The sequence below is a fragment of the Phascolarctos cinereus genome, unplaced genomic scaffold (genome assembly GCF_003287225.1).
Source record: "Phascolarctos cinereus isolate Bilbo 61053 unplaced genomic scaffold, phaCin_HiC Scaffold_2;HRSCAF=192, whole genome shotgun sequence".
Taxonomy (NCBI): Eukaryota; Metazoa; Chordata; class Mammalia; order Diprotodontia; family Phascolarctidae; genus Phascolarctos; species Phascolarctos cinereus.
This window is the reverse complement of record NW_027555625.1, coordinates 379,529,045-379,555,736: the sequence shown is the minus strand read 5'-3', so window position 1 is coordinate 379,555,736 and position 26,692 is coordinate 379,529,045. Positions and strand designations below refer to the sequence as shown.

The window sequence follows — 26,692 nt, the reverse complement described above, 5'->3', positions numbered from 1 at the left end:
CCCCACCCCAACAGGACTGTAGCTGAGTCCTGTACTATTAATTTTCTTCCCATCTTATTTTTATTCCCACCCCAGTTCAAAATCTCTCCTTTCCTCTCCTCTTCTTCAACAATCTTTTTTTCTTGTATTTCTTTCCTAAAAGTATTTCTTTGCTTTGTACTCTTCTCTTTCAATTCAAATTCTCTTCTTTGACTTCTATTTGTCATTTCAACCTTCCTCCCCACCCCCATTTATTCTTCTATCACTCTCTTTCTGACTCCCCCCTCTTCTTTTCCTTTTCTGGCTGACTTGAATCATTGACTACCACTTTTTACATGGTAAGGAGGGAATAAGGAAGATGTTGCAGAGTCCATGCAGCCATGAAGCACCCCAACTTAGAGACTGCTCCAGGCAGAAGGCAGCATGAATTTCTTTACTCTCCAACACCATCTCATATGTCTGGGAGGAATCAGTGTCTGCTTTTTAGGGTGGAAAGGAGGAAGGGGCTGTATTGCATTAGTAGACCCAACAGCAGGAGGGGATTCCCATATGGGCCTCAGGCATGATCCAATGAATTATTTTGTGCAATCCTTCCAGAAGCATAGAGCTAGTGGGGGAGGGCAGCTTAATGAATGCTTTTAAGGATTAACATTTTCTAGTGTTAGTTCATAAAGCTTTTACCTTGATGGGATTCCTCATTTCTTGTCCTGGGAATTCATCTGTAATTTTTCTGCATCTGGCACATAATTCCCAGTTTGGGGTTTTGTTTTGAGAATTAGTGAGGCTGCTAGGTCTCTATCCCAAAGACATAAAAAAAGGGAAAAGGAACTATTTGTACAAAAATATTTATATCAGCTCTTTTTGTGGTGGCTAAGAATCGGAAATCGATCTAGAGGACACCCTCAATTGGGAAATAGCTAAACAAGCTGTGGTATATGATTATGATGGAATACTGTTGTGCGATAAGAAATGACAAGCAGGATGATTTCAGAAAAACCTGGAAAGAATTAGATTCATAGGTTGCCAAAGAGGGTGATACTGCCTTCTGTGGGGTGCAGGAATGATCCAGAGGGGCAGAAGTAGCCTGAGGTGCAATTGAAGGGTGTTGAATAAAAATGAGAAGGCAGGGGAAGCATAAGGAAAGAAGAGAAGAGAAGAGAAGAATTTGAAAAACCATTTGTACATGTTTCATCTGTTGTATAACAAGTCAAAGTATCGTGATTACATTATTTTCCAAATAAGCACCCAAAATGCAAGTTAAAATTGATCAGTGGTCAAGTCTGGGGACAGGTCTTAACAAGCAAGTGTTGCTGTCAGGCCAGCCTGTTGCACATTGTCAGGAAGTCCAGCGTGCATCAGCAGGAGTATGTGTGTGTAATTTTTTTTTACAATATGATACTATATGGTTACATGACACAATAGTGAATCAACAAAATTTCAATGCGGGGGAAAAAACCACAAATTCACAATAAATTATTAAATTTAAGATGCATCATTTAATAAAATTATAGTTTTTTGAAATGACGCAAATAAAACAAACATTAAAGGGTTAAAGAAAGTAGATTTTTTTTTTGTGGGGGAGGAAGAGTGCTGAGTAATCTCTTTTTGAAAGGAGGTGGTAGGGCCAAATAAATTTGGGAACCTCTGAATGAACTGATGCAAAGTGAAGTGAGCAGAAGCAGGAGAACTTTGTACACGTAACAGCAATAATGTACGATGAAGAACTAAGAATGATTTAGCTATTCTCAGCAATACAATGATCCAAGACAGTCCCAAAGGACTCCTGATGAAGCATGCTATTCGCCTTCATAGAAGAAACTGATACTGTCTGAATACAGTCTGAAGCATGCTATTTTTCTCTTCCTTTCTTCCTTCCTTCCTTCCTTCCTTCCTTCCTTCCTTCCTTCCTTCCTTCCTTCCTTCCTTCCTTCCTTCTTTCCTTCCTTCCTTCCTTCCTTCCTTCCATCTTTCTTTCCCGTACAAAATGACTGCTATGAAAATGTTTTACATGATTGCACATGTATAAACTATTGCATTGCTTACTGTCTCAGGGAGGGGGGAGGGAAAGGAAGGAGTAAGGGATAGAATTTGGAACTCAAAACTTTAAAAAAAGTTAAAAAATTGTTTTAACATGTAATTGGGGAAAAATAAAATACATTAAAATGGAAAAAAATGAAGGGAATAAAAATCAATGCAAAAGAAATAAATGGAGAAAACTAACAAGCCTACCAATCCTAACCTTAAGCATAAGTATATTAAACAATTTAATAAAATGAAAGAAAACAAAATAAAAAAGAGTTAGTGAGGATTGGAGAAAATTTCTAGCCTACAGTCTTTTTCATCATATTGCCTAGAAAGTTTGCCCAGTTCCTTTGTATCCATTTTATATATGTCTACATATATGTCTTCTCCCTGGTAGAATATAAACTATGTGAAAGCTGAGGCTGTTTTTCTTTGTTTTTGTTTCCCCAGTGCCAGGCACATAATATGTAATTAAGAAATGCTTGTTATTTGATTGATTGACAGTCATAGCTTAATGTGAAGAACCTTAAGAGAACAATATGCCACTTTTATAACTGTCTTCCAAGGTACAGAACCAATGGAGTAGCTGGCTGAAGATCACACAGCTTGTCAATAGCACATTTTGCATGTTTAGGTCTTCTTATTTTCATTCCACTGCTCTTAAAAAAATCAATCAGCATTTATTAAATACTTACTATGGTATCTGTTTGGCACCTTAGGCTCTGTGCATATAAATACCAAGAATGAGAGAATCCCCACTCATAAAGTGCCTGCATTTTTAAAGAAAGCAAAGTACACTATAAAGAAATATAAAGAAAATACGTGCGCAAATAGTTCATTGAATCTGTGATCCAATTGATTGAGGAACTTCTTCAGTCGTGTAGACTGAAATGCATCCATGCCTGTCTGCTGACTCTACTATGTGTGATTGTGATCCACATCCTCCCAAAAGTTCTCTAGTGGGGCTCTATTCAACATTGGAGTCCTTTCTTGCTTTCTTCCAACATTGTGACAGGTAGCAATGGAGCACTGTGGCTGCCCACCTGACATCTCTTTCTCTCACCATGTGACAAACCCATCTGTTCTTTCATTTATACAATTTTGTGATGGTGTCCTCTACTCCTGTTCCTCAGAGTTCCTTGTTGATTGGATGTTGCATCTTGCTCATAGCCACTATGCGCTTCTCCATTGTCCTCTATGTAGTGTTTTCTTTAATTCTTCAAAGGCAATGGTATCCCATGTCTCACTGCCAACAGGATTATAGGTAAATATTTTGTTGTCAAGAAGGTCCTTTTATGTTATGGTAAGCTTGAGTTTGGTAAAAGTACTTTGCAATTTCCTGAAGGCTATCCAGGCCATTTTCCTTCTTCAGCAGTTAAGAGGGATGATTCATTTTGGACCCCTATTCAAACTCTGATCAATATTAGTTCATTATGATTCTTTAAGGGGTAATGGTTGTTAACAATTATTTTACTATACTCATTCAGTAATATGTATTTCATCAGTCATCTAATAATAGGTATAAGAATAAAAATATGTTAATCCGTATTTTATATAAATCATGTAGGAATATAGGTTCTAATAGGTTCTAATATAGCCCCTATAATGGGCCTCAAAGTTTAATGTAATGTTCTCTACTTGTGAACATTAATGAAAGCTTACTTGTGTAACCACAGAAGGATGACACAGATATTTCTAACCTGTTTTGCTCAAATTCCATGACCAAACCAAGCATGGATGGCATGGTATGGAAGTTCCCCTCCCATATGTTCTTGGAACAAATGTATGACTTGTACCATTTCTTCTTGCCCAATCTAAGGAGGAGCCTGTCCATCTTATGACTACCTAGTCAGGGGAGATACTCCCTGCTTCACTCAACCCATGACCTTGCTGACATACCATTTTTAGCTTTTGCATCATTCTTGGCCCATTAAGCAAGATCTATCAACCAATGGGATTCTGCATTTTGTATAGTCTCTTTAAAATGTTCAAGCAATAAATCTGGTATCAAGCCTTATAAAAATAAGATATTGGAAGGAGTATCTTAGATTTTGAGGAAGGTCTATGATCCACTTCATTAGAGGGGGCCAGATTCCTTTAATAAAGTATTTTGGCTCAGAGCTCTGCCTCGTTTCTCTTTTAGTCATTTGGGGCATTTTTTTGTCCTCACACTAGGCGGTAGTAGATTGAGTGCTGGGCCTCAGGAAGACCTAAGTTCAAATATAACCTCAGATATTTACTAGTGTGTGATCCTAGGGAAGTCACTTAGCCAGTGTTTGCTTCAGTGTCCTCATCTGTAAAATGGGAATGATAATAGCACTTAGCTCTCAGGGTTGTTTTGAGGATAAAATGAGATAATATTAGTATAGTACTTGGCACACAGTAGGTACTTAGTAAGGGCTTGTTCCTCCTCCTCATTGAACCCTCAGCCAAGTGCATTCATCATCAGTGTTTTGGCCCAGATATGCGTATTGTTGAACAAGCTCTCTAGGTTATCCATTCAGAAGCATGTTGAAATCTGGGCAGCTAACATTTTTTATCCATTTGGTTTTTCCTCTGTGACTGAATGAGCCAAACTCCTTAAGTGATTACAGGTATCTTCCAGGAAGTTCTGCAATATCTTGGGACTAGATGTAATCAACTCAGACATTCAAAAAAAATAGAAGCATCTGAAAGACCTCACCACCCACTTAGAATCCTTCCTCAGTCAGGACTCTGCATTTGATCTCCTCCATCACAGCAATAAATACCTTTGTTCAGCATATGCCTTGCCTGATTTTTATTATCAGGTCATTGAATAGGGTAATTTCTATTATGAAGTTTTCCAAGAAATCTTGAATGATCTCAATACACAGATAAGAGACACCTTATTGTAAAAGAGCCTATAAAACAATGAAACAATGTTTTACTCAGTCTAATGCTTTTTTGTAATCTATAAATAAGTGACATGGGATCTTATACAGCAACTTCCAAAAATCATAGGATAGTAAATGCTTTTGGAACACCCTGTATTTTCTATATTTTTCAGTCATTTGAGATATAAAGATATGATCCCTTATTAAATATCATTTGCAAAAAACCTATTTGTTTCCTAACAACACTGTCATTAACTTTAGTATAAATAACTCTCATAAAGTTTTGGTATAGATGGGAGAGACAACATATAGCTCAGTTGCTGTGGATGTTTTCTTGGTCACTTTTTTTTTCTTTTGGTAGCAATAGAGTCTGAGATTTTCCCCTACACTTTTAACATCTTCTTGTCATGTAGATATATTATGCATTGTTCCTTCAATGCCCTCACACTTATCACCATAGCACACATATAGAAGCTACATGCCTCTATATATACTTCATCATATATGACTTTTTTAGTGTCATTTCTTCTTCCTGTGATGTATAAAAAAGTTTAAGAGAATTTCTGGGTAATTAATGATTTTATTAGTAATTGCTAGCAAGTAATTAATAAAATGATGGTCATTTGGCCATCTCATAAATTGAAGACCCATGCCTGAGTAGAACACTATGGGCTTCCCAACTTGGGTGGGGTCTGATTGTGGTGAAAGTTAATCCAATCATATTATTAGCAATATCCTTCGAATGCTGATTTGACCTAGTAGAGACTGAGGAAATAGGAAGGGAAAAAACCCTGGATCTCCCCAGTAACTGGTTATTTAATAATCATTTCTTTCACTCCTCAGTAAGGTTCTCTGTGAGAATCATTTGGAACCTCATCATCCTGCAAGATTGAATGAGCCTTAGTACTGAGACCTTATCAGTGCTCTCTGCCTTCTAATTAGAGGAAGGAGCAAAAAGCTTCTCCAAATGTTGCATTTAAGAAGGGCACTTAGGTTAGCTATCTCTTCATTTCCTACCTTGTTGATCTCCTATGGACTTCTCTATCATACTACCCTTATCTGGTACCTTCCTCTGTTTTCTACTTCCTTTTGTGTGTTATCTCCCTTATTAGATTGTAAGCTCCCTGAGGAGGACTATTTTTCTTTTTTTAAAATTTGTATCCCCAGTGCTTAGCATAGTGAGTGGCACATTGGAGGATCTTTTTTTTTCTTTTTTAGTCAATTGGGGTTAAGTGACTTACCCAGGGTCCCACAGTAGTTAAGTGTCAAGTGTTTGGTCTGAGTCTGGATTTGAACTCAGGTCCTCCTGACTTCAGGGCCGGTGCTCTATCCATTGCACTACCTAGCTGCCCTGGAGGATCTTAACAAATGTTTATTGACTGACTATAAGAACCTTAGAAGTTGTGATGTTAGGATCCAAGTATGATGATTCCACTATCTTTGATTGAAAAAACTGTTTGTTATAATAACAATTTTTGCAAATATTTTCAACTTTTCCTTCTTTTTGTAGTCTTCTTCCCATTATCCTTGAATGTCCTTTGGATATTTTCATTGGATATTTTTCCCAGCCTTCTTTAACACAATGCCTGGCATATAAGAAGCACTTAATAAATGCTTTTTGATTGATTTATTAAGACTGTTTTATCCTCCATGGCTTCTCTCTGCTTTATGAGACTGCTCATAATTATTTATCATCTTTTTTTGGTAAGATTTTACAGGCTAGTTTGTATTCTAACCAAGTATTGCCTTTGATAGCCATCTTTCCAATTAGCAAGTAAGTCAAATGTCTGCTAAGGTACTTTTTAGGGTCTTTGGATCTCCTTGTTGTAGCAATTAATTTATATTGGTTTAGCTTCTGGATGAAATTATTATAGTGATTGTTGATCTTATTTTATTGTCCATTTCCATTTTTGATTTTCAATAGCTTATTTAAATAATTCAGAATTAACTTTTAAAAATTGTACATCATATATTTTACTCATTACTATTCTTCTTTATTATAAATTCTGGTTTTACTTGAGACAAGTCCATGGACGGACTGTTCACAGGCAGTTGGCTCTGATGACTCCCACATCCACATTGTCTTTTCCTGCCTGTTCGTAGTCATTTCATTTCTTTTTATAATGTTATTTGATGCTCATCCTGTTCTGTACCCACCAACTCTGTTTATATTTATTTATTTATTTTTAAAGAAAATGTTCACGAAAGAGGCAGAGGTTCTTAACTTTTTGTGTCATGGACCCATTTGGCAGTCTGATAAAACCTGTGGACCCCTTCTCAGAATAATGTTAAGTACACAAAATAAAACAGGGTTACAAAGGAAACCAATTGTATTGAAATGTAGTTGTCAAAATATTAAATTACTTCATGGACTTTAGGTTAAGGCTTCCTGATAAAAGAGACATAAGGCTTCGTCATAATCTACAAAGTTTTGGCCTCTCTCATTTATTTCTTTGGAACTATAGTTATATATTTCTTCCCATCCTCAACTTTCCCCAATTTTGCATTGAGGTCACCAACTATCAGCACACAAGTTGATTTGATTTGGAGAATCTTACCTAGTTCTGCACAGAATTTCTCTGTCATTTTGTTTTTAGCAATTGATGTTGTTATGTAACCTGCAATTATTTTCATGGTCATCTTTTTTTTTTCCTTTTTGCAAGAAGAAGAATTACAAATAAATGCGAGATAGTTAGGGAAGGAGGGCCCTAGTAGTTGGAGACAATTTTGGAAAGGTTTCATACAGAAAGTGGTGTGTGAGCTATGCCTTGAAGGAAGAGAGGGTGTTCTTTGAGGTGGTGATGAGGAGAAATTATATATATTTCAGGTATGGGATAAAGCCAGTGTCAAGGCATGGAGACAGGGGATTGAATGCCAAGTGTGAGGAACAGACAGAAGGCTGTTTGGCTGAAACACCAATGAGTATGAGATGGGCATTAATGTGCACAATGTGTTTGTATCGCAAGTACTAAGTACAATGCTTGTAAGTGCTTACTAATTGTTTCCTCATTCATTCAGTGAAGCTGGAATGATACGGTGGTTTGGATATATGTCTTGAAGCTTTAAAAGCTAAATAGACATTTATATTATATTTTAGGGCAATAGGGAACCACTGAAGTTTATTGAGTAGAAGGGTGACGTGGTCAAATTTCTACATAGGAAATTCACTTTGGCAGCTGAATTGTGGATTGAAGTGTGGAGAGACTTGATGGTGAATGGGATGTCCCAGTGGAGACTTCTCAGTGTAATTAAAGTTTGGGATAAGACTATCCTAAATCTGGCAATAAGCTCAGGAGGTAGGATAGGGTTAAGTATAGATTTCTGTAAGTTTTTTTTTAGTGCCATATATCAGTAGTTAAAAATTTGTCTAATTGTTAAGCCTTAGCCTACCTTTTAATCTAATTCAGATGTGCCTTTGTCCCTAAAAGAATCTGGCTCCAGAAACCCCTTAAAAGGTTCCTTATCTACTTCCTTGGAAACAACCTTACTCAGATGCCTTCCAGTCCCCTCCATTATCTATTCCCATTGTCTATTCAATCTCTCAGACCTTCCAAAACAGTTTCTGCCATAGTGGCCTGGCTCCACAGGACAAAGTCTAGCTTGACTGCACATTTTTAATTTGCTTCTTTGATATTACCTCAACAAACTAAGAAATATAGAGATGTCTACTATGTCCTTTGTTCTATGGTAGAGTCTCGAGTGTGAGATTGTGAGCCGAGTTAACGGACAGCTAGTGGGAGGGGGAATGTACCCATTAGGGCTATTTAACCTGGCTTTCTGCTTCTGTGTCTTTGTCTCCCCTTATCAGAACATACTAGCGGAGGGACACCCAAATCTCGAGATTTGAAATAATAATAATAAAAAATTAACTTTCTGTTTCTCTTTGGATACCTCTGTGTTTTTTAATTTTGAGTGGCATCCCACATAATGGGAAACCAGTTAGGTGGTCACTGCAATAGGTGAAGGGACAATAGGCCTGAATTAAGGTGGCTACTATGTGAGTAGAGAGAAATGGTCAGAATGGGTAGCTGTGGAGTTAGAAATGACTTACGACTTGGAAACTGATTAGATATATGATGTGAAGAAGAGTTAGGATAGAAGTTGAGGATAATGCTCAATTTATGAACCTGTGGACTGGAAGAATGTTGGTATCTTCAAAACGAGTAATAAATGCTTGACTTGAATTGTTGAATTGCATTGTATTGAATTTCATTCATATAGTGTGAGACTAGCACTAAGGAAGCTTAAATAAAGCTTTCTGAAAAGTGAAGGATTCTTCAGCAATGTAAATCATGGATCCTCCCAATTTTGTTTTTGCTGGTCAGGGGTTTTATGCATGGGATTGTTGTTTAACTGAGGCATGCCAATGTGATAAATCACACAGTCTTACCGAGTTTTGAGTAATTGGTTTGTATTCCTCGTAGTTAAAAACACCAGCATATTCCCTGGGGAATTTCCTGTCCCTCATTTCCATATTCTGTTCTGTTTTATTTCAGTAGGATCCAGAGCTAATGAAGGTGAGGTTAGGGACTGGATCCCTTTGTGAGCCAGTTAGCTTTGCCTTCTTCCACAAATACGGGCTATACTCTCAAAGTAGGCCAATCATTTTCAGAATGTGTCTGCCTGATCACAAAAAAGTCTGGAAGACAGAACTGTGCAAATCCCTATCCATTCCTTAAAAAACTGCTGAAAACAAAGCATATGGTAGTAAATATGGATGAAACATTTATTCCTCTTTGTCCTTGTCTTGGCCAAGGTACAATCCTGAAAACTTCTTCCTGGCTTTCTTTCATGGTGTCTTCTCTGCTCTGTGGGTACTTCTTTTAGCCGTTATTATTGCCTTTCTTATGGGGAATTAGTATGACAGTGGTTCTTAAACTATGGGCCCTTTGCCCCTGTGGGGATTGGGGAAAGAAGTTATTGCAAGACATCAGCTCTTTGAAATGGATAAACAAATCCCAAGAATGTATCTCCAGAATGGTCACCACAATACGTGTGGTGTGACTAGGATAACGAATAAGCAAACGTTATCTTCTACAGACTGAGTACGTTGCAGATAAATATGGCTAGATGCTGTTGTCATCAATAAAACACAAATTCATTGTAAAATGTTTCTGAATCCATAGTAGCTTTTTACTGCCATACATTTTTACAAGCAATGGATACTAAGGGTGTAATTACTATCATGTTTGGCGTCTGAGAAATTTTTTGACACTTAAAAAGTTTCCTCAGACTTGGAATGTCTGGGAACCACTAATCTTAGTTGTTTTATACAATATAACTTAGCAGTTATTCTTTTCTTTACTTAGAGAAAATTAGTTTAAATCAGCTATTCCTAGCCTGTGGACCCCATAGAGAAGAAGAAGCTTTTGTGTTTTTTCAGGGTGTGAGAGTTTTGCTATAATCTGAATGGTAATTTTCTTGTGGTTTGGTTGAAAGAACCCTAGAGGAGGTGGCAGAAGACATGGATTCTAGTCCTGCCTGCAACATGGGCATTATGTATGACCTTGAATAAGTCATACTTTTCTGAGCCCCACATTCATCATCTATAAAATGGGAATATTTTCATGACCTGAGAGGGTTGTTGTGAGGCCTACATGCGACAATGCCAATTCAGTTTCAACTGCCATTCGTTAAGTACTTTCTGACTTCTAGGCACTATAATTGATGGGATAGAGTTTTGAGAATTTTATAGCTTTGTATAAGTGCAAGGTGGCATAATTCTCTTTTCAGTGTGAGGTTTCCTATGAGGATTATATGAAAATGTTGGCATCTAGGAGAATGGTGTTTATACTTTTGGGAAGCTGATTTATTTTATCCTGGTGTTTGAAGCTGCTGAAACACTAAGCAGGTTGTATTTTAAATAGTATCTTGTGCTATGGCTTCTGGTATGTTACTCCCTCACAAGTAATAATGCACTACTATTTTTAAAACCTTGAGAGGCACTAACTCTCTTTGCCCTTGTGTGTGACAGATCACTTACACTAAGACAGTGCATGCACTAAGACTTCAGGTGGTATCGTTAAAACAAACCAACTAGGAGTTGCTCCCCAAATATTATGTTTTAGCTGACTCTTGGTGGATGAATGGATGCATGCTACCAAAAACAATGTATTGAATGAATCATGGTATTCATCTGGACCAGGGCTTTTTTTTTTAAATGACTTTCTATCATGCTGTGCCTCTTTCTTCCCTCTATCCTTCTCCCTTCTCCTCATTTATAGCTGTTTCTCTCTTTAACTAAAATCATTTACAAGGAGCTTTCCAGAAATGGGTAAGGGAATTATTACTGTACAGAAGAAGCATCTCTGGTGAGCTCAAATGACTATATTTAATAAGCTTGCCTTTTAGGAATTGGCATCAGAGAGAACTAATGAGAGAGGGATGTGCTATGAAATATCTACATCTCAGAGCTCATGTATATTAAATCTAATAAGTCAGTAAAGAAGACCAAGGACCCAAAGGACCATTGTGTTGAGTTAGTTTTCTTATTTATATATCAATTAAAGGCCAGATAAAACTTTTCCTATGGAATTGTCGGTGTTGATTTATTAAATGTGGACAAAAGAATCATTGCAAATATTATACATAGTGATGTATGATTTCAACCTTAAATTGCTTTGGGATTAAGTAACATACTTAATTTGGGTAGCTGCAATAAAGTACAAAGGCTAAAATAATTTCTTTGCTGCGAGACAGTGATCCAGAGCTCTATTTTCACTGGAAACTGGATGTACTAGAAGAAATTGTTTGAATAGTTACAGTTAGGCACGTAAATGGCATTATGAATGGTATTTTCATTTCTAGTAGAAAGTTGATTAGGTACTTAGTAATAGTTTCTTTTTCATTCATGTGTACGAGAGAGAAAGAAAAAGAAAGAGTACTTGAATTGGCCGTATGCTGATCACTGAGTCAGGCAAGGGTGGAGAGAATTCTCTGCATTTATGAAAACACAGATACTTGATGTACTGAAATTCTATAAATAAGTATTTATTAAGTGCCTATCATGTGTAGTCACTGGGGATAGGATACAGACAAAAGTGAAATTGTCCTTGATTTCAAGAAACTTGTATTCTACTTGGGAAAACAACATGCCTGTGGGTGTATGCATACATACATGCACATGTGCATACATCTATACACATACACACAGAAAGACAGGGTAACTGTAAAACTGTGGAGACTAGGAAGGGTTTTATGCAGAAGTGATTTAACTTAAGTCTTCCCAAGGGTGGATGTGAGAAGAGAGAGCATTCAAACAAAGCATGGGGAGACCAGTGCAAATGCATGGTCATGGAAGAGATAGTAGCTTGTTAGAGAAACAGCAGGAAGCCTAGTGCGGCTGAATGAGAGGATGTGAAGAGGAGAGAAATGTGAAATTAGGCTGGAAAAGCAGGATGGGGCTAGGTTATGCCAAACTTTATTTATTTATTAAAATTTATTTTATTAATTTATTTTGATTTATCAACAATCACTTCCAATATGCTTTTGAGTTTAACATTTTTCTCCCCCTTCCTCCCCACCACCCTCCCCAAAATGGCGCACAATCTGATATAGGCTATACATTTACATTCCTGTTAAACATATTTTCACATTAGTGATGTTGTAAGTAAAAATTAAAACCAATAGGAGGAACCATCAGAAAGAGGAAGCAAAACTCAATAGAAGAGAAAAAAAAGATAGCAATTCAACTTCCATAGTTCTTTCTTTGGATGCAGACAGCATTTTCCATTACGAGGCCTCTGGAGATGTCTTAGATCTTTGTATTGCTGAGAAGGGTTAAGTTTATCAATATTAGTCATTGCACAGTGTGGCTATTATTGTGTACAACATTCTCTTGGTTCTGCTCATTTCACTCAGCATCAGATCATACAAGTCTTTCCAGGTCTTTCTGAAGTCAGCCTGTTCATCATTTCTTATAGCACAATAGTATTCAATCACATTCATATACCGCAACTTGCTCAGCCATTTCCCAGTTGATGGGCATCCTCTCAATTTCCAAATCTTTGCCACCACAAAAAGAGCTGCTACGAATATTTTTGTACATATGAATCCTTTTCCCATTTGTATTATGATGAAGTTTAAATGCCAAACAGAGGAGTTTACATTTAAACCTACAATAGACCTAGGTTCAAATTCTACCTGTAGTAAATACTAGCTGTGTCACTACAAGCAAATGATTTAACCTCTAAGTTAGAGGAGTTAACGGTTTATATCTGGAGTCATACTGGACTCCTCACTATCTCTCACCCTCCTTATCCAAGCTGTTGCCAGGGGCCTGTCAATTTAACCTTTGCAGCATCTCTTGAATACACCCCCTTTTCTACTTTGATACTGCCACCACTCTGGTGCAGTCTCTGATCACCTCACATCTGGACGATGGCAATAACACCTGCTGGGTGGTCAGCCTGCCTCAAGTCTCTTTCCACTCTAATCCATTTTCTATTTGGCCACCAAAGTGATTTTCCTAAAATGCAGGTCAGAACATGTTGTCCCTCTTCTTGACAGACTCCAGTGACTTCCTATTACCTCTAGGAACAAATGCAAAATGCTCTGTTTGGCATTCAAAGTCCTTCAAACCTAGCCCCCTCCTAACTTTTGAGTCTTCTTGCACCTTATTCCCTCACATATATGTACTCTTTCATCAAGTGACACTGGCCTTCTGGCTGTTCCACAAATCTCTGTTCCACTCCATCTTTCCATTGGGCATTCTCTCTGGCTGTCTCCCAAGCCTGGAGGGCTCTCTCTCCTCCTTTCTGACCACTGTAAGTCCCATCCAAAATCCCACTTTCTACAGGAAGCCCTCCCTAACCTCTCTTACTTCTACTGCATTCCCTCTGTTAATTATTTCCTTTCATCCTATGGATAGCTTGCTTTGTATATATTTGTTTACAGTGTTTGCCTGTTAGATTGTAAGTACCTGGAGGGCAGGAAGTGTTTTTTGTCCCCTTTTGTATCCCTAGCACTTCACATAGTGCTTGACCTTTCATAGGTGCCTAATAAATGCTTATTGATTGATTGATCTGTGGAAAATAAAAGCAGGTCAGCAAAAAAAAAAGCTAATACATTGACTGAGCCTGACAGAAGGTGAAAGTGTTTAGAAATTGGCAAACTCTACAGTGTTTTATTTATTGTTTGGTTCATATCTAGACCAAAGAAAGTGATGGAGAAAATATTAATAATGAAGTATTAAACTTAAAAATGTCATATGCACATTTTTTCCTGGAAAACAGTTTACTAAACATTTGCCAATGCACAGATGAAGATGAGGGAAAGGGCCCCTTCTGAAGAAAGGCTGGAACTGATAAACTGCAAAGGTTGGGTCCAGATCACTCCACCCTACCCCCACTTAGCCTTGATAAATTTATCCATTGAGTGTCCAGAAAGCCTGGACACTTCCCTAGGAATAAGAGAAAGTCCATTCAGATTCACTAAGTGATTTTGTCATGTCTGCTGTGGACTCTATGAAATCATTTAGCTAGTTGGAATCTGAGATTTGAGCTAGTGGGAGCCAGGAGAGAGGTCTCCTGCCAATCCCCTTGGAAAAGAGTACTTGAGGGTGGGGGTGGGAAGAGATTGCCTCATCCTCAGACCCAGTTACATCTACAATTTCAATTAATCCAAATAGATTTATTTTTGGACCTAGTGTCCAAGCCTTGTTTACATTTGGTGTTTGAGATGTCTTCTTACTTGATGAATGTATTCAGATTAATTGGGATGGTGTGATTTTGACCCCACCCTTACACAAGTATGGATGGCAAAAGAGATGTATGATGGAAGTGCCACCATTTTAAAGGCCCTCAGGGATCAAGTTGGAAAATATCCTAAATATCCCAAATAGAAGATGATTCCAAAAGAAAGGAAAATATGCTATTATTATTTTTTAAAGGTAACTGAGAAGACTTTAGGAAATATGTATCTACTTTGTTACTTCTGTGAAATATTTGAGGCTAGTTATGTTGTATTGAGGATATTCATGATGAAAGTAAGAGAAGGACACAGGTAGGGTTTTGAAAATGATTTTCTGAAGTCAGCTGCATCTTTACAGTTATAGAATTGACTGAGAGGTCTAGTGTCATAATTTTTGACCTTTTTGAGCATAAGGACCCTTCTTTACCATTTAATGTAAAAATTTTAGAGGTCCTCAGATAATAGCTATGCTATTATCTATTAATTGAGAAAATATATGATGAGAAATTATGAATTCAGCAATGCTGTGAAATTAATTTGGATTTTATTAATCACATTTATTACATAAATTTGCAAAAGTAGCAATACATAAATGTGAGAGGTAGTGGAGTACAATAGAGAGCTGGCTTGGAGTCAGGAAAAGCTGGGGTTTAGTCCCACCACTGTCACGTATTAGTTGGGTGATCATGGGCAAATCAGTCAACTTCTTATTGCCTCTGCCAGCTTTCTAAGTTATGTAGACATTATTGATCTGCCTTGGTGGAGGGAATTTGTACATTGGGAGCTCCTAGTACTAATAAATCCCAGGTGCAGACCACCTCTCCCTTCCAGTCCCAAAGCTTATATATGTACAAATGTCTTAAGACATTTTGTTTGCTTATTTGTTATCATACTTCATATTTTGTTGTCAATCAATAAAATTAAAATGACAAGTGATACTTAATGTGCATATGGACTTAAGAAACCTTTGTAATGACTGTTTGCACAATCCTCTCTCCACTGCATGATAGGATACATGGTTCATAGGTTAGGAAACAAAAAAAAGTTTTAATTCTTTGTAGCAAAATATCTTAAAATCCCCCCTTTCCAGCAAAATGTCTCGTATACATTGTTGGGATCATAACAGATACATTGGATGCAAATACAGAGATAACTCGATTCAGTGATTTTCTGTGTATTATCATCAAGCAGGACAAAACAGGGAAAGCCATGCTCATCCGAGGTGTTATGTAGCATCATCGAGAGTAGAGGAGATATTCCATGTAGATAGTAAGGTTTGCCATATATTTCTGTTTGCAGATGACATTGTGCTGATTTCACAAATCCTCAGAATAGTACAGGGCCCTCAGGGGGATCCATGACTCTTCAAGAGAGATTAATCTGTCAGCTCATCCAGAGAAATCAAGTAAGTGCTGAATGCTGAATGTCTACATTATGACATGCGTTGGACTTTCAGGTACCACATGGAGTTTGGACAGGTATCGAAGAGCGGCAGCTAGTTAGGCCAAGAATTGAATAAGAGTTGAAAACAATGAAACACTTTCAGTGATTCTAGTTTGCTCCCTGCAACAAAAGCCAATCTTTTAAAAATGCCAGCATTCTTGAATTCATGATTTTTCTAAAAATTATGATAGAGCATGATCTCAGGAGAACTAAAATTATGCATGACCTAAAGGAAAATAGAAAGATACATGTCACCATAAGGAAGTTGTGCTTATTGCCATCTATGATTTGTATACCAGAGGTGACGTAAAAACAATAACATTAATAATAGCTAGCATGTATATAGCACTTTAATGTTTGCAAAGTGCATTGCAAATATCATCACATTTTACCTAGACAGCAGCCATGGGAGAGGTGCATTATTATTATCTTCATATTACAGATGAGGAAACTGAGGCAAACAAAAGTTAAGTGACTTGCCCAGGGTCACACAGCTAGCAAATGATTGAACCTGGATTTGAATTCAGATCTTTCTTCTTAACTCCAAGGCCAGTGCCCTATCCATTGACTATCAACTACCTATAAATATGGAGGACATATGTAAATAGAAAAGCAAATGGATCTGTCATATAAAGAGAGTGAGGGATAATAGATAAATAACTAAATTATTATAGTAGGGCTCATAAAATATTGAAATCACTGTATTACTGTTCAAAATAGCCTAATAGTGCTATTTAATAGAAGTCCTGTTTTAGTCCATAGTTTAGAATTTTGATGATCAGTATGTTAAATTATGAGACCTTAGAGTGTTGGCCTAGGCTCAGTTTAAAGTTGCATTTTTTTGGTATATAAAGATACTTATCTGCTTATATAAGTGGAAGAAGCTCAAGTGATACAGTGGATTGAGCACTGGGCCTGAGTTCAAATTCAGCCTTAGTTACTTCCTGGCTGTGTGACCCTGAGCAAGTCACTTAACCTCTACTTGCCTCAGTTTCCTCATTTGTAAAATGGGGATAATAATGCCAAATACCTCCCAGGGTTGTTTTGAGGATCAAATAAGATAGTATTTGTTAAGCTCTCAGTATAATACCTGGCATATATAAGTACTATATAAATGTTAGCTATTATTACTATTATTTCTGTAATGTTTGAAAATCATTTGTTCTTTTATGTTCAACAACATTAATTAACTGCTTACTCTCAGTTGATTCATGTGTATACACATGTGTATATATGTATGTGATACAAAGATTATGTCTTCAAGGAGCATACAATCTAGCAAGTAAATATTCCCTTGGTAATTTTGTCTTTATTATCATTCTTTTAACAAATACTTTGTTGGTAAAGATAAACTTTAGCTCACCTTTCCTCTCCAGTGATCACAAATTCTGAGTTACAGTGTAAGGTTTTTCTTTTTCAGAAAACCCATATTTTTTCCTTTTTTTTTTTGGTTCAGTACTCAAACACCCAAGAAGAACATTTTCATCTAAACAGCAGCACACAAGAGGAGGACTGCTCATCATACTGTTACTCTCTGCCTTATACTGACGCTTCTTCAAAATGGACATAACAGATTCCATTTGTTGCTCTCAAAGCTCTACTGCCTGTCCCTCTGAACTTCCCTCTGTTCCACTCTCCTTTTTCAGACATATTTCAGTGGCCCTCTCTTTGGTGTCATCATTGTTGCCGTCCTACACACCCCAAGCAAGCAAATAAAAAACTTAGAAAAAGAAAACAAATCCTGGCAAAGTTAAGCACAGTCAAACAAAATGTATACACACTGTCCATGTCAAAAAATATGTCTTTTTTCTGCCCCCTTAAGTTGATTACTTCTTCATAATGAGGTAGGTAATGGGCTTTATCTTAAGTCCTCTGGAGACTATATCAACTATTGAGTTCTTAAGAATTTCAAAGTTGTTGTTCTACTTAATGTTGTTTTTGCACAAATTGCTCTCCTGGTTCTGCTCGCTTCATACTTCCTAGGATTATGAAACGGCCTCTGTCCTCACTGCTTATGGCACAATAACATTCTTCTCTCTTCCCTTCCCTGATAGTATTTGTTTCCACCCCCAACCCCCATTTCCCTCTTGAGTTTAACTGATATTTCTTTTTCTTTTTTTGGCTAGGCAATTGGGGTTAAGTGACTTGCCCAGGGTCCCACGGCTAGTAAGTATCAAGTGTCTGAGGCCATATTTGAACTCAGATCCTCCTGATTCCAGGGCTGGTGCTCTATTCACCACACCACCTAGCTGCCCCTTAACTGATATTTCTGCACCAAATTGTGTGTGTCTTTCCCCTTTTAAAACTTTTAATAGAACCAATCTTCTTTAAACATTTGGTTTTTCTTATTTAATTCCTCAATTCCCCTTGTGAAGGCACAAACGTTCTGATGAACACTTGCTTTTCTCTATATTAGAATGTTAGCACAACATCTTACAGTTCCTTATAATTGCTCAAATTTACCTTTATAGGTTTTTAAAATTCTTATGCTTGCATTCCAAAGTTCCTATTCAGCTCTGGTCTTTTCATCAGGAATTCTTAAAGTCCTCTGTCCATTCCCCCCCCCCCCATCAAGAATTATCACGGGTGCATGGGTGAGTTTCTCTTGGTGGTAACCTTATATCTTTTGCCTTCTGGAATATGACATTTCATGCTCTTCTCTTATTTTAGTAGACACTGTGATCTTGATTGTGATTCCTTGGTATTTGAACTGCTTCTTTTTGGATGCTCACAATATTTTTTTCTTATACTGCCAAGGCTTTAAAAAATTATAATTTTTCAGGGTATCCAATGTCCTGGGACAATGTTTAGGGAGTCCTTAAATTCTCTCTCTCCTTGACTTATTTTCTAGGTCAGTTGATTGTTGATGTCAGACACCTTATTTTCTTATATTTTTTAATCTTTTGTTTTTGTTCTGATATTTCCTTTAAAAAAATTTTTTTTTTTGGCTAGCCAATGGGGTTAAGTGACTTGCCCAGGGTCACACAGCTAGTAAGTGTCATGTGTCAGACCAGATTTGAACTCGGGTCCTCCTGACTCCAGGGCCGGTGCTCTATCCACTGCACCACTTAGCTGCCTGTGTTCTGAAATTTCTTACTGTTTCAGAGTCATCACAGATTTCTCACTCTCACCCCCTTATCCAAGCTGTTGCCAAGGTCTGTAAATTTTACCTTTGCAACTTCTCTCGAACATGCCTCTTTCTCTCCTCTGACACTTCCACTTCTCTAGCACAGGCTCCCATCTCCTCACACCTGGATTATTACAACAGGCTTCTGGTGGGTCTGCATGCCTCAAGTGTTTTTTCCCTTCAATCTATCCTCCATTCAGTAACCAAAATGGTTTTCCCAAAGTACATATCCAAGCATGTCACCCCTCTACATAATAAACTCCTGTGGCTCCCTCTTGCCTCTAGGATCAGATACAAAATACTGTTTGGCATTTAAAGCCTTTCATAACATAGCTACCTCACCCTTTCTCCCCTCCCTGCATACCTTTCCAAATTTCTTACACTTCACTCTTGGACACGTATTCTTTGATTCAATGCCTCTGGCTTCCTAGTTGTTACGTAAAAGAGATAGTCCATCTCTCTTCTTCTGACATTTCTCTGCTGTACTTCATACCTGGAATGATTTTCCTCCTTTGTTCTGACTACTAACCCCCCCCCCCACCCCGACTTCCTTTTAGTCCCAACTAAAATTCCACCTACAGGAAATCTTCCCTAACCCTTCTCAATTCCAGGGCCTTTCCTCTGTTTGTTGTTTTTTTTCCTTTCTTTTCTTTTCTTTTCTTTTCTTTTCTTTTCTTTTCTTTTCTTTTCTTTTCTTTTCTTTTCTTTTCTTTTCTTTTCTTTTCTTTTCTTTTCTTTTCTTTTCTTTTCTTTTCTTTTCTGTCTTTTCTTGTCTTGTCTTGTCTTGTCTTTTCTTGTCTTTCCTTTCCTTTTCTTTCTTTTTTTTTGAAACAAGGACATTTATTTGTGAGGGAGCAGATGGAGGATTCACAGATTCTTCAGCCACTGGAGGGAAGGAGCCTGGGGATCCTGAGGTTGGCCTGGAGATGTCAGGCATGTTGTTATCATCTAGAACAGGAATGCAGGGTAGTTGTAAGGAGTAGCTTGGTTGACTATGTCTGCACACTTGGTATAGGGGCTTAAGGGAGTTACGAGCAGAGCCAAGGTGCCAATGGTGAAGGTCACGGTCAGCACCAGCTCCTTGGCCCAGGCCTCCTTCAGGAACCGGCCCAGTCTGCCCGCCATGTTGGCCACTTTCCTTGTCACTGCAGGGGCAGCTGGGATTTGTCTGTTTGTTGTTGTTATTCAGTTGTTTCAGTCCTGTCTGACTCTTCATGATCCCATTTGGAGTTTTCTTGATAAAGATACTGGAGTGGTTTGTCATTTCTTTCTCCAGCTCATTTTACAAATGAAGAAACTGAGGCAAACAGAGTTGTGTTACCTCCCTATGGTGACACAGCTAGTAAATTTCTGAGGCCAGATTTGTACTCTGGAAGATGAGTCTTCCTCATTCCAGGCTGGGTAATCTATCCACTGTGCCACCTAGCTATCCCTTTCCTCTGTTAATTATCTCCTATTTCTCTTGTATGTATCTTGTTTTGAAAATATTTTTTTGCATGTTGTCTCCCCCATTAGACTATACGCTCATTGAGGGCAGGGACTGTCCTTTGCTTCTTTCTGTATCCCTAGTGCTTAGTATAATGCCTGCTGCATAGGAGATGCTTTAAAAAAAAAAAGGTTGATTGATTTCTTGTTCTGGTCTGATTTTTAGGGAATTGGTTCAGTAAGTTTACTACTTTTTATTCCAAACTGTTCTTCTATTTCATCTCTTGCTTCATTTTTTCTGGGTATTTATGTAGTCTTCATGGAAAATCTCTTTTTCTTTTGAGTTTTGGCTTGTAGCTATTAAGTTACTCTACGCTAGGTTGGATTTTGGGGCAGCACATGGCATAGTGGATTGAGCATTAGGCCAGAGTCAGGAAAGCCTGAGTTTGAATCCAGCCTCAGATACTTACTATGACCCTGGGCAAGTAACTTAACTTCTTTTTGCCTCAGTTTCCTCATCTGTAAAATGGGGATAATAATAGCACCTAATAATAGCACCTCCCAGGGTTGTTGTGAGGATCAAATTAGATGATTGTAAAGTGCTTAGCATAGTTCCTGGCACATAGTACTATATAAATGTTAGCTATTAATATTATCATCTAGATCTTCAATTTTTTTTTTATACTGGTTGATGTGTTCTACTGCCTACAAACATCCCTATGTCTTCTTCATCCTCATATCTCTTTTGCCTTTTGGTGAGACAGCTGTTTACAATGGGTGATTTCCCCCCCCACCTCCTCTTACTTTTAATTCTCTACTATCTTGTTGTCAACCTCATCATTCAACCGAAACCTTTCTCTCTACAGTTATCAATGGTCTTTTAATTGTCAGATCTAATGATCTTTTCTTAATCCTCATCCTTCTTCTTGTCTTTTCTTTTTACTTGGTGATTGTATCAGCATACATGGGTTCAATTTTCATCTCTATGCTGATGAATCTCAAAACTACTTACCTAGCCCTGACCTCTCTACTGAGCTCCAGTCTTGTGTCTCCAGTTGCCTATTGGACATCTCAAACGGATTGATCCATAGTAATCTTAAATTCATCATGTTCAAAACTGAACTCATTAACTTTATCCCCAAACCTTGCCCGCTTAGGAACTTTCCTATTACTGTTGAGGGTACCAGTATCCCCCTGGTCCCACAGGCTCACAACCCAAGTATTACCCTCAACTTGTGATAATCTGTTGCTTAGGACTTTTGGATTTCACTTATGCAACATGTCTTGATGTTGCCACCACCCTGGGGCAGGCCTTCCTCTCCTTTGCCTGAATTGCTGCAACAGCCTGCTGATTGGTCTTCCTCCCACAAATCTCTCCCCACTCCAGGATATTCTCCATTCAGTTGTTAAAGTGATTCTTCTAACTTCCCGTCAGACCATTTCAGCCCCCTACTCAATAAACTCCAGTGGCTTCCTGTCACCTCCAGGATCAAATCTAAAATCTTCTGTTTGGCATTCAAAGCCCTGCATAACTTAATGCCTCCCTCTACTTTTCTAGTCTTCTAACCCTTTCCTTCCAAAGTCATTCACAATCTAATTCAGTGACATCGGTCTCCTTGCTGTTCTTCAAATAAGACACTCCACCTCTCCTCTCTGGGCCTTTTCTCTGGCTGTCCCTTGTGCCTTGAATATTCTCCGTTTTCATCTTTGCCTCTTAGCTTCCTTCAAGTCCCACCTAAAATCCTGCCTTTTATAGGCAGTCTTTCCCAACTCCTCTTAATTCTAGTTGCCCTCCTCTTAATTATTTCCTATTTATTCTGTATATAGCTTATTTGTTCATATTTGTTTGCTTGTTGTCTCCTGTTAGATAGTGAGAGAGACTGTCTTTTGCTTTTTTTGTATCCCCAATGCTTAGGAAAGTGCCTAGCACGTAGTAGGCACTTAATAAATATTTATGGACTGACTGGCTGAGATGAGAAAATTGAGTCCTAGCAAGGTTAAGTGACTGGCTCAATGTCACACAGAATTAATAGACATGATTTGAATCAATGTCCTTTCACTAGTCCTCAGAACCATTTCTCTTTCAACTGTACCACACTGTGTGCAGGACTATCTACCTTCAGCTACCTCATTACAATGTTAACAGCCATATCTGTCTAGCTTACTATTTATCAGAAAACCACATTTGGAAGGGGGTAAACAATGAATTTTATGGTAATAGTTGACCTATTTATTTTTGGGGAAGATTCCTTGAATTCTAGGTTTTTGAATAATTGATATTTAGCCTATATTTAGGAATACTAGACAATTACTTTCTGAAAGTTCTTAAACTTGTAATTTGAATAATAAAAACTGAACAATTATTATTCTAATCATTCTTTTTTTTCCCCGCTTAAAAATCACAAAGCTCAGGAACCATGTGTTGTATAGTAAATAGGAAAACCATTAGATTTGGAGTCAGAGGATCTGGATTTGGATCCTGGCTCTTTGGCTTTGTTGTTCAGTCATGTCTGACTCTGTATGACCCCATGGACTTGTCAAATGATACTGGAGTGGTTTGCCATTTTCTTCTCCATTGTGTTCCCATTTTACAGATGACAAAATGAGGTAAATAGGGATTAAGTGACTTGCCCAGAGTCACAGAGCTAGTAAGTGTCTGGAGGCTGAATTTGGCCTCAGATCTTCCTGACTCCAGGCCCAGTTCTCCATCCACTGTACCACCTAGCCGCCCCCTCCTCAATTTAGCAGTGGCATTTCATTATACTTTTCTGAGTTCACTTTTCTCATCTGTAATGTGAAATTGGGTCTAGATCATTCCTTTCTACTCCTATGAACTTTTGGCTTTTTAAGACCTCCACTTTTTTCCTAAACCTTTTTCTCAAAATAAGTTCTTTTCTATACAAAATGGTAGTTTTCAACCTAAGAATTTCATATGTTAATTCAATAAGCATTTAAGTGCGTATTTTGTGCAATTTACTGTGCCAGTAAAACAGTGAGGAATGAACAAAGATTGAATGAGATATTATCTCTCCTTCTTTGTGGAGCTCATGATGGGTATCTAAATAGCTATCCATCCATCCATCTATTTTGTCTGTCTGTCTGTCTATCTATCTATCCATCTACATATATGTGTATGGGATAATATGTGTATACATGTACATACATAAATATATAATAATTATATAATAATAAAAAATACAGAATAGAATATGAGAAACCAAGAGAAGCACAAAGCATCATGTGAGATCTAAGAAAGGAAAGACCATTTTCAACTGGAATCATTAAGTAAGATTTCCTAGAGGAGATGCCGTAAGTGCTAGGCTTTAAAGGATGGGTAGGATTTCTAAATATAAAGATGGAGAAGGAAAGGGGATTTCAAGTAATTGTGTAAGCAAAGACATGGAGATAGGAAAGGCTTTGCAAATAGTTGATGGATAGTGAATAATATAGTTTTGTTAAACTTTAGCTAACGTGGAAGAGTGTAATGTGATGCAAGACTGGAAAGTTGAAGAAGTACCAAGTTGTGCATGTCCTTGACTAATTTTGGACTTCATTGGGTCGTAATAGGTGGTCATGGAAGGTTTTATGTATTTATTTTTAGTTTTCAACATTCACTTTTATAAGATTCTGAGTTCTAAATCCCCCCCCTCCTCAAGATGGCATGCAATCTAATATAGGCTATACATGTACAATCATATTAAACATATTTCCACATTAGTCATGTTGTAAAAGAAGAATCAGAGGGGCAGCTAGGTGGTGCAGTGGATAGAGCACCAGTCCTGGATTTAGGAGGACCTGAATTCAAATCCTGCCTTAGACACATAACACTTACTAGCCGTGTGACCCTGGGCAAGTACTTAATCCCACTGCCCAACTTAAAAAAAAAAGAATCAGAACAAAAGGGAAAAGACATGAACAAGAAAAACATAAAAAAAAGGAGAAAATAGTATACTTCAATCTGCGTTCAGACTCCACAGTTATTTCTTTGGATGTGGATAGCATTTTCTATCATGAGTCTTTTGGAATTGTCTTGGATCATTGTATTGCTGAGAAGAGCTAAGTCTATGAAAGTTTGTCATTGCACAATGTTGCTGTTACTGTGTATAATGTTCTCCTGGTTCTGCTCATTTCAGTCAGCATCAGTTTATGTTAAGTCTTTCCAGGTTTTTCTGAAATCATAGGAGGATTTTTGACAGAGGAATGACCAGATGCAAAGTGTTGCAAAGTTGTTGGGAGTAGAATATAGTTAGGTGAGATTGTAGGCAGGTCTTCCATGTATGCTTTTCATTTCTGTTTTTGTATCTTCATTACTGAATTGAATATAATCTTTCAAAAATTTGTTATATCTGATATAAGCTTATTGATATTTATCAGGTGCTCACTCCATTTAAAGAACCATGACATTATATACTTTTCTCTAAATTTGTTATACTTGTCTATTCACACATATACAGTGTAATTTGTTGACCTTTCATTCTTATTTACATTAAATAAGTAAAAATATCAACCCCCATAATTTGTTACATTATAACATTTATGGAAAAAAAGATTTTCTACTTTTAATATATTGTTACATGTGGTACACTGTGCTCTTACACAGTTATATATATATATATATATGTATACAGTATACTTTCATACATTAACATATGTTTCTTGAATCTAACAATTTTATTTAAATATCTAGAAAAAAAATCTACTTAAACATCTACTTAAAAATCTACAAATTCTGCTTAAGCAAACAAAAAGCAACCCTTTGAGAACCTTAATTTAATAGGAAGCCATGCCAATCCAGGCAACTACTAAATTACTGATCCTTGGTAGATGTTAGGTAATAGAAAGAATGTCTTTGTAAAATGGCCACATATATTTATGCCTGTACATATGCACATCATTCCCATGTTTTTTCTTTCATTATCAGCTTTCAGATAAATTTCCCTTAATCTAGGTAACGTTCAAATATTCAAGTTACCACAAGATGGCAACAGATCATTTCATGCAATTTTGGGAGTAGACTCAAAGCAATAATGTCTAACTTTCAAAAATACCGTAGAATGAAAGACACATCGTTTTATTTAGCTACTGGTGAATACATTAAAATGAACCTGAATAATTTTATTTTTTACTTTATTGTGTGGAAAATTGTTTCGTTTCCAATTAATATAGTTGGCTTTTTGAAAATATTTATGTAGCAAAATGACTTGAATCTCTGCCAATGATTGGACTAGGGCATGTGTTTCACAGTGTTGTGTGGTAATGAAATTCTGATTTTAATTTTGTTATTTCAAAGCATCATGTTATGCATGAGACCTGAGTGTATAATGAAGTGTAATTTCAGGATTTCCTCTGGTTCTTAAATTAATCTGAAGTTTTAGTAAGTACCAACCAAATACAGTCAAATGTTTGGGTTGCTCTTCTGTGCTAGAATTTCACTGATGGGTAATCCAGAGAAATGATCAGAATTTGAAAGGTGCTTCAGATAATAACTTTATTGCCATGCTTCTTGAGTGATAGATTACCTTTCTTGCTTCTCTTATTGCTTTGTAGTCTAATAATCCTTTTTTTTAAACAATGTGTTTGTAATATCCACTCTTCATATGTATGCTAACATCACAAATTTTAATGGAAATTCTATGGACCATAGACCATTAATTATCCCTGTTTATCTTCTAATAACAATTTATTTATTTTTTTTCTTTCCCCTCACATTTTCTTCAGAGGAATCGAACAAATTTCAGAATGGTGCATCTAAAATAATTGTCGTTCTCAATGTGGGATGATACAATCAAAACTTTTTCATTGTGTCAGAGAATGCTGACTTTCTGAATAGCATTGTTATGACATAGATTGTTAGATTTTATAGTTTTAGAATATTTAAGCTAGATGGGAACATAGAATTTTAGACTTGGAAGAGATCTAAGAACATAGAATGACAAAACTGGAAAGATCTTAGTGATCGAGGGAGTTCAGGTCACTCAATTTACAAATGAGGAAACTGAGGCCCAGAGAGGGAAGCGACTGTTGTCCTTTATGTTTAGAAGCTATCTCGCCGTCTCTCTCTTCCTTTAAGATGCTGTTCAAGTACCATCTTCGAGTGGGGAAAGGAGGGAGAAAGGGAAGGGAAGGGAACAATCACACATATAGTGAGTAC

The 26,692-nt window shown here is 37.2% G+C and overlaps 1 protein-coding gene and 1 pseudogene across 2 annotated transcripts in view; one reads left to right on the top strand and one right to left on the bottom strand.

Annotated features, from left to right (window-relative positions):
- Window positions 1-26,692, top strand: part of PRELID2 (PRELI domain containing 2) — an 87,687-nt gene that overhangs the window by 3,869 nt on the left and 57,126 nt on the right. Inside the window, exon 2 of one of the 2 annotated variants that reach the window (XM_020964313.2) lies at window positions 15,846-15,951. The exons of the other annotated variant lie outside the window; for it this stretch is intronic. Within the exon in view, the coding sequence (XP_020819972.1) occupies window positions 15,904-15,951 (48 nt within the window). The 5' untranslated portion in view covers window positions 15,846-15,903. The remainder of the gene's footprint in view (window positions 1-15,845; window positions 15,952-26,692) is intronic. 2 annotated transcript variants of the gene reach the window in all.
- On the bottom strand, window positions 19,984-20,241 carry LOC110192895 (NADH dehydrogenase [ubiquinone] 1 alpha subcomplex subunit 3 pseudogene; annotated as a pseudogene).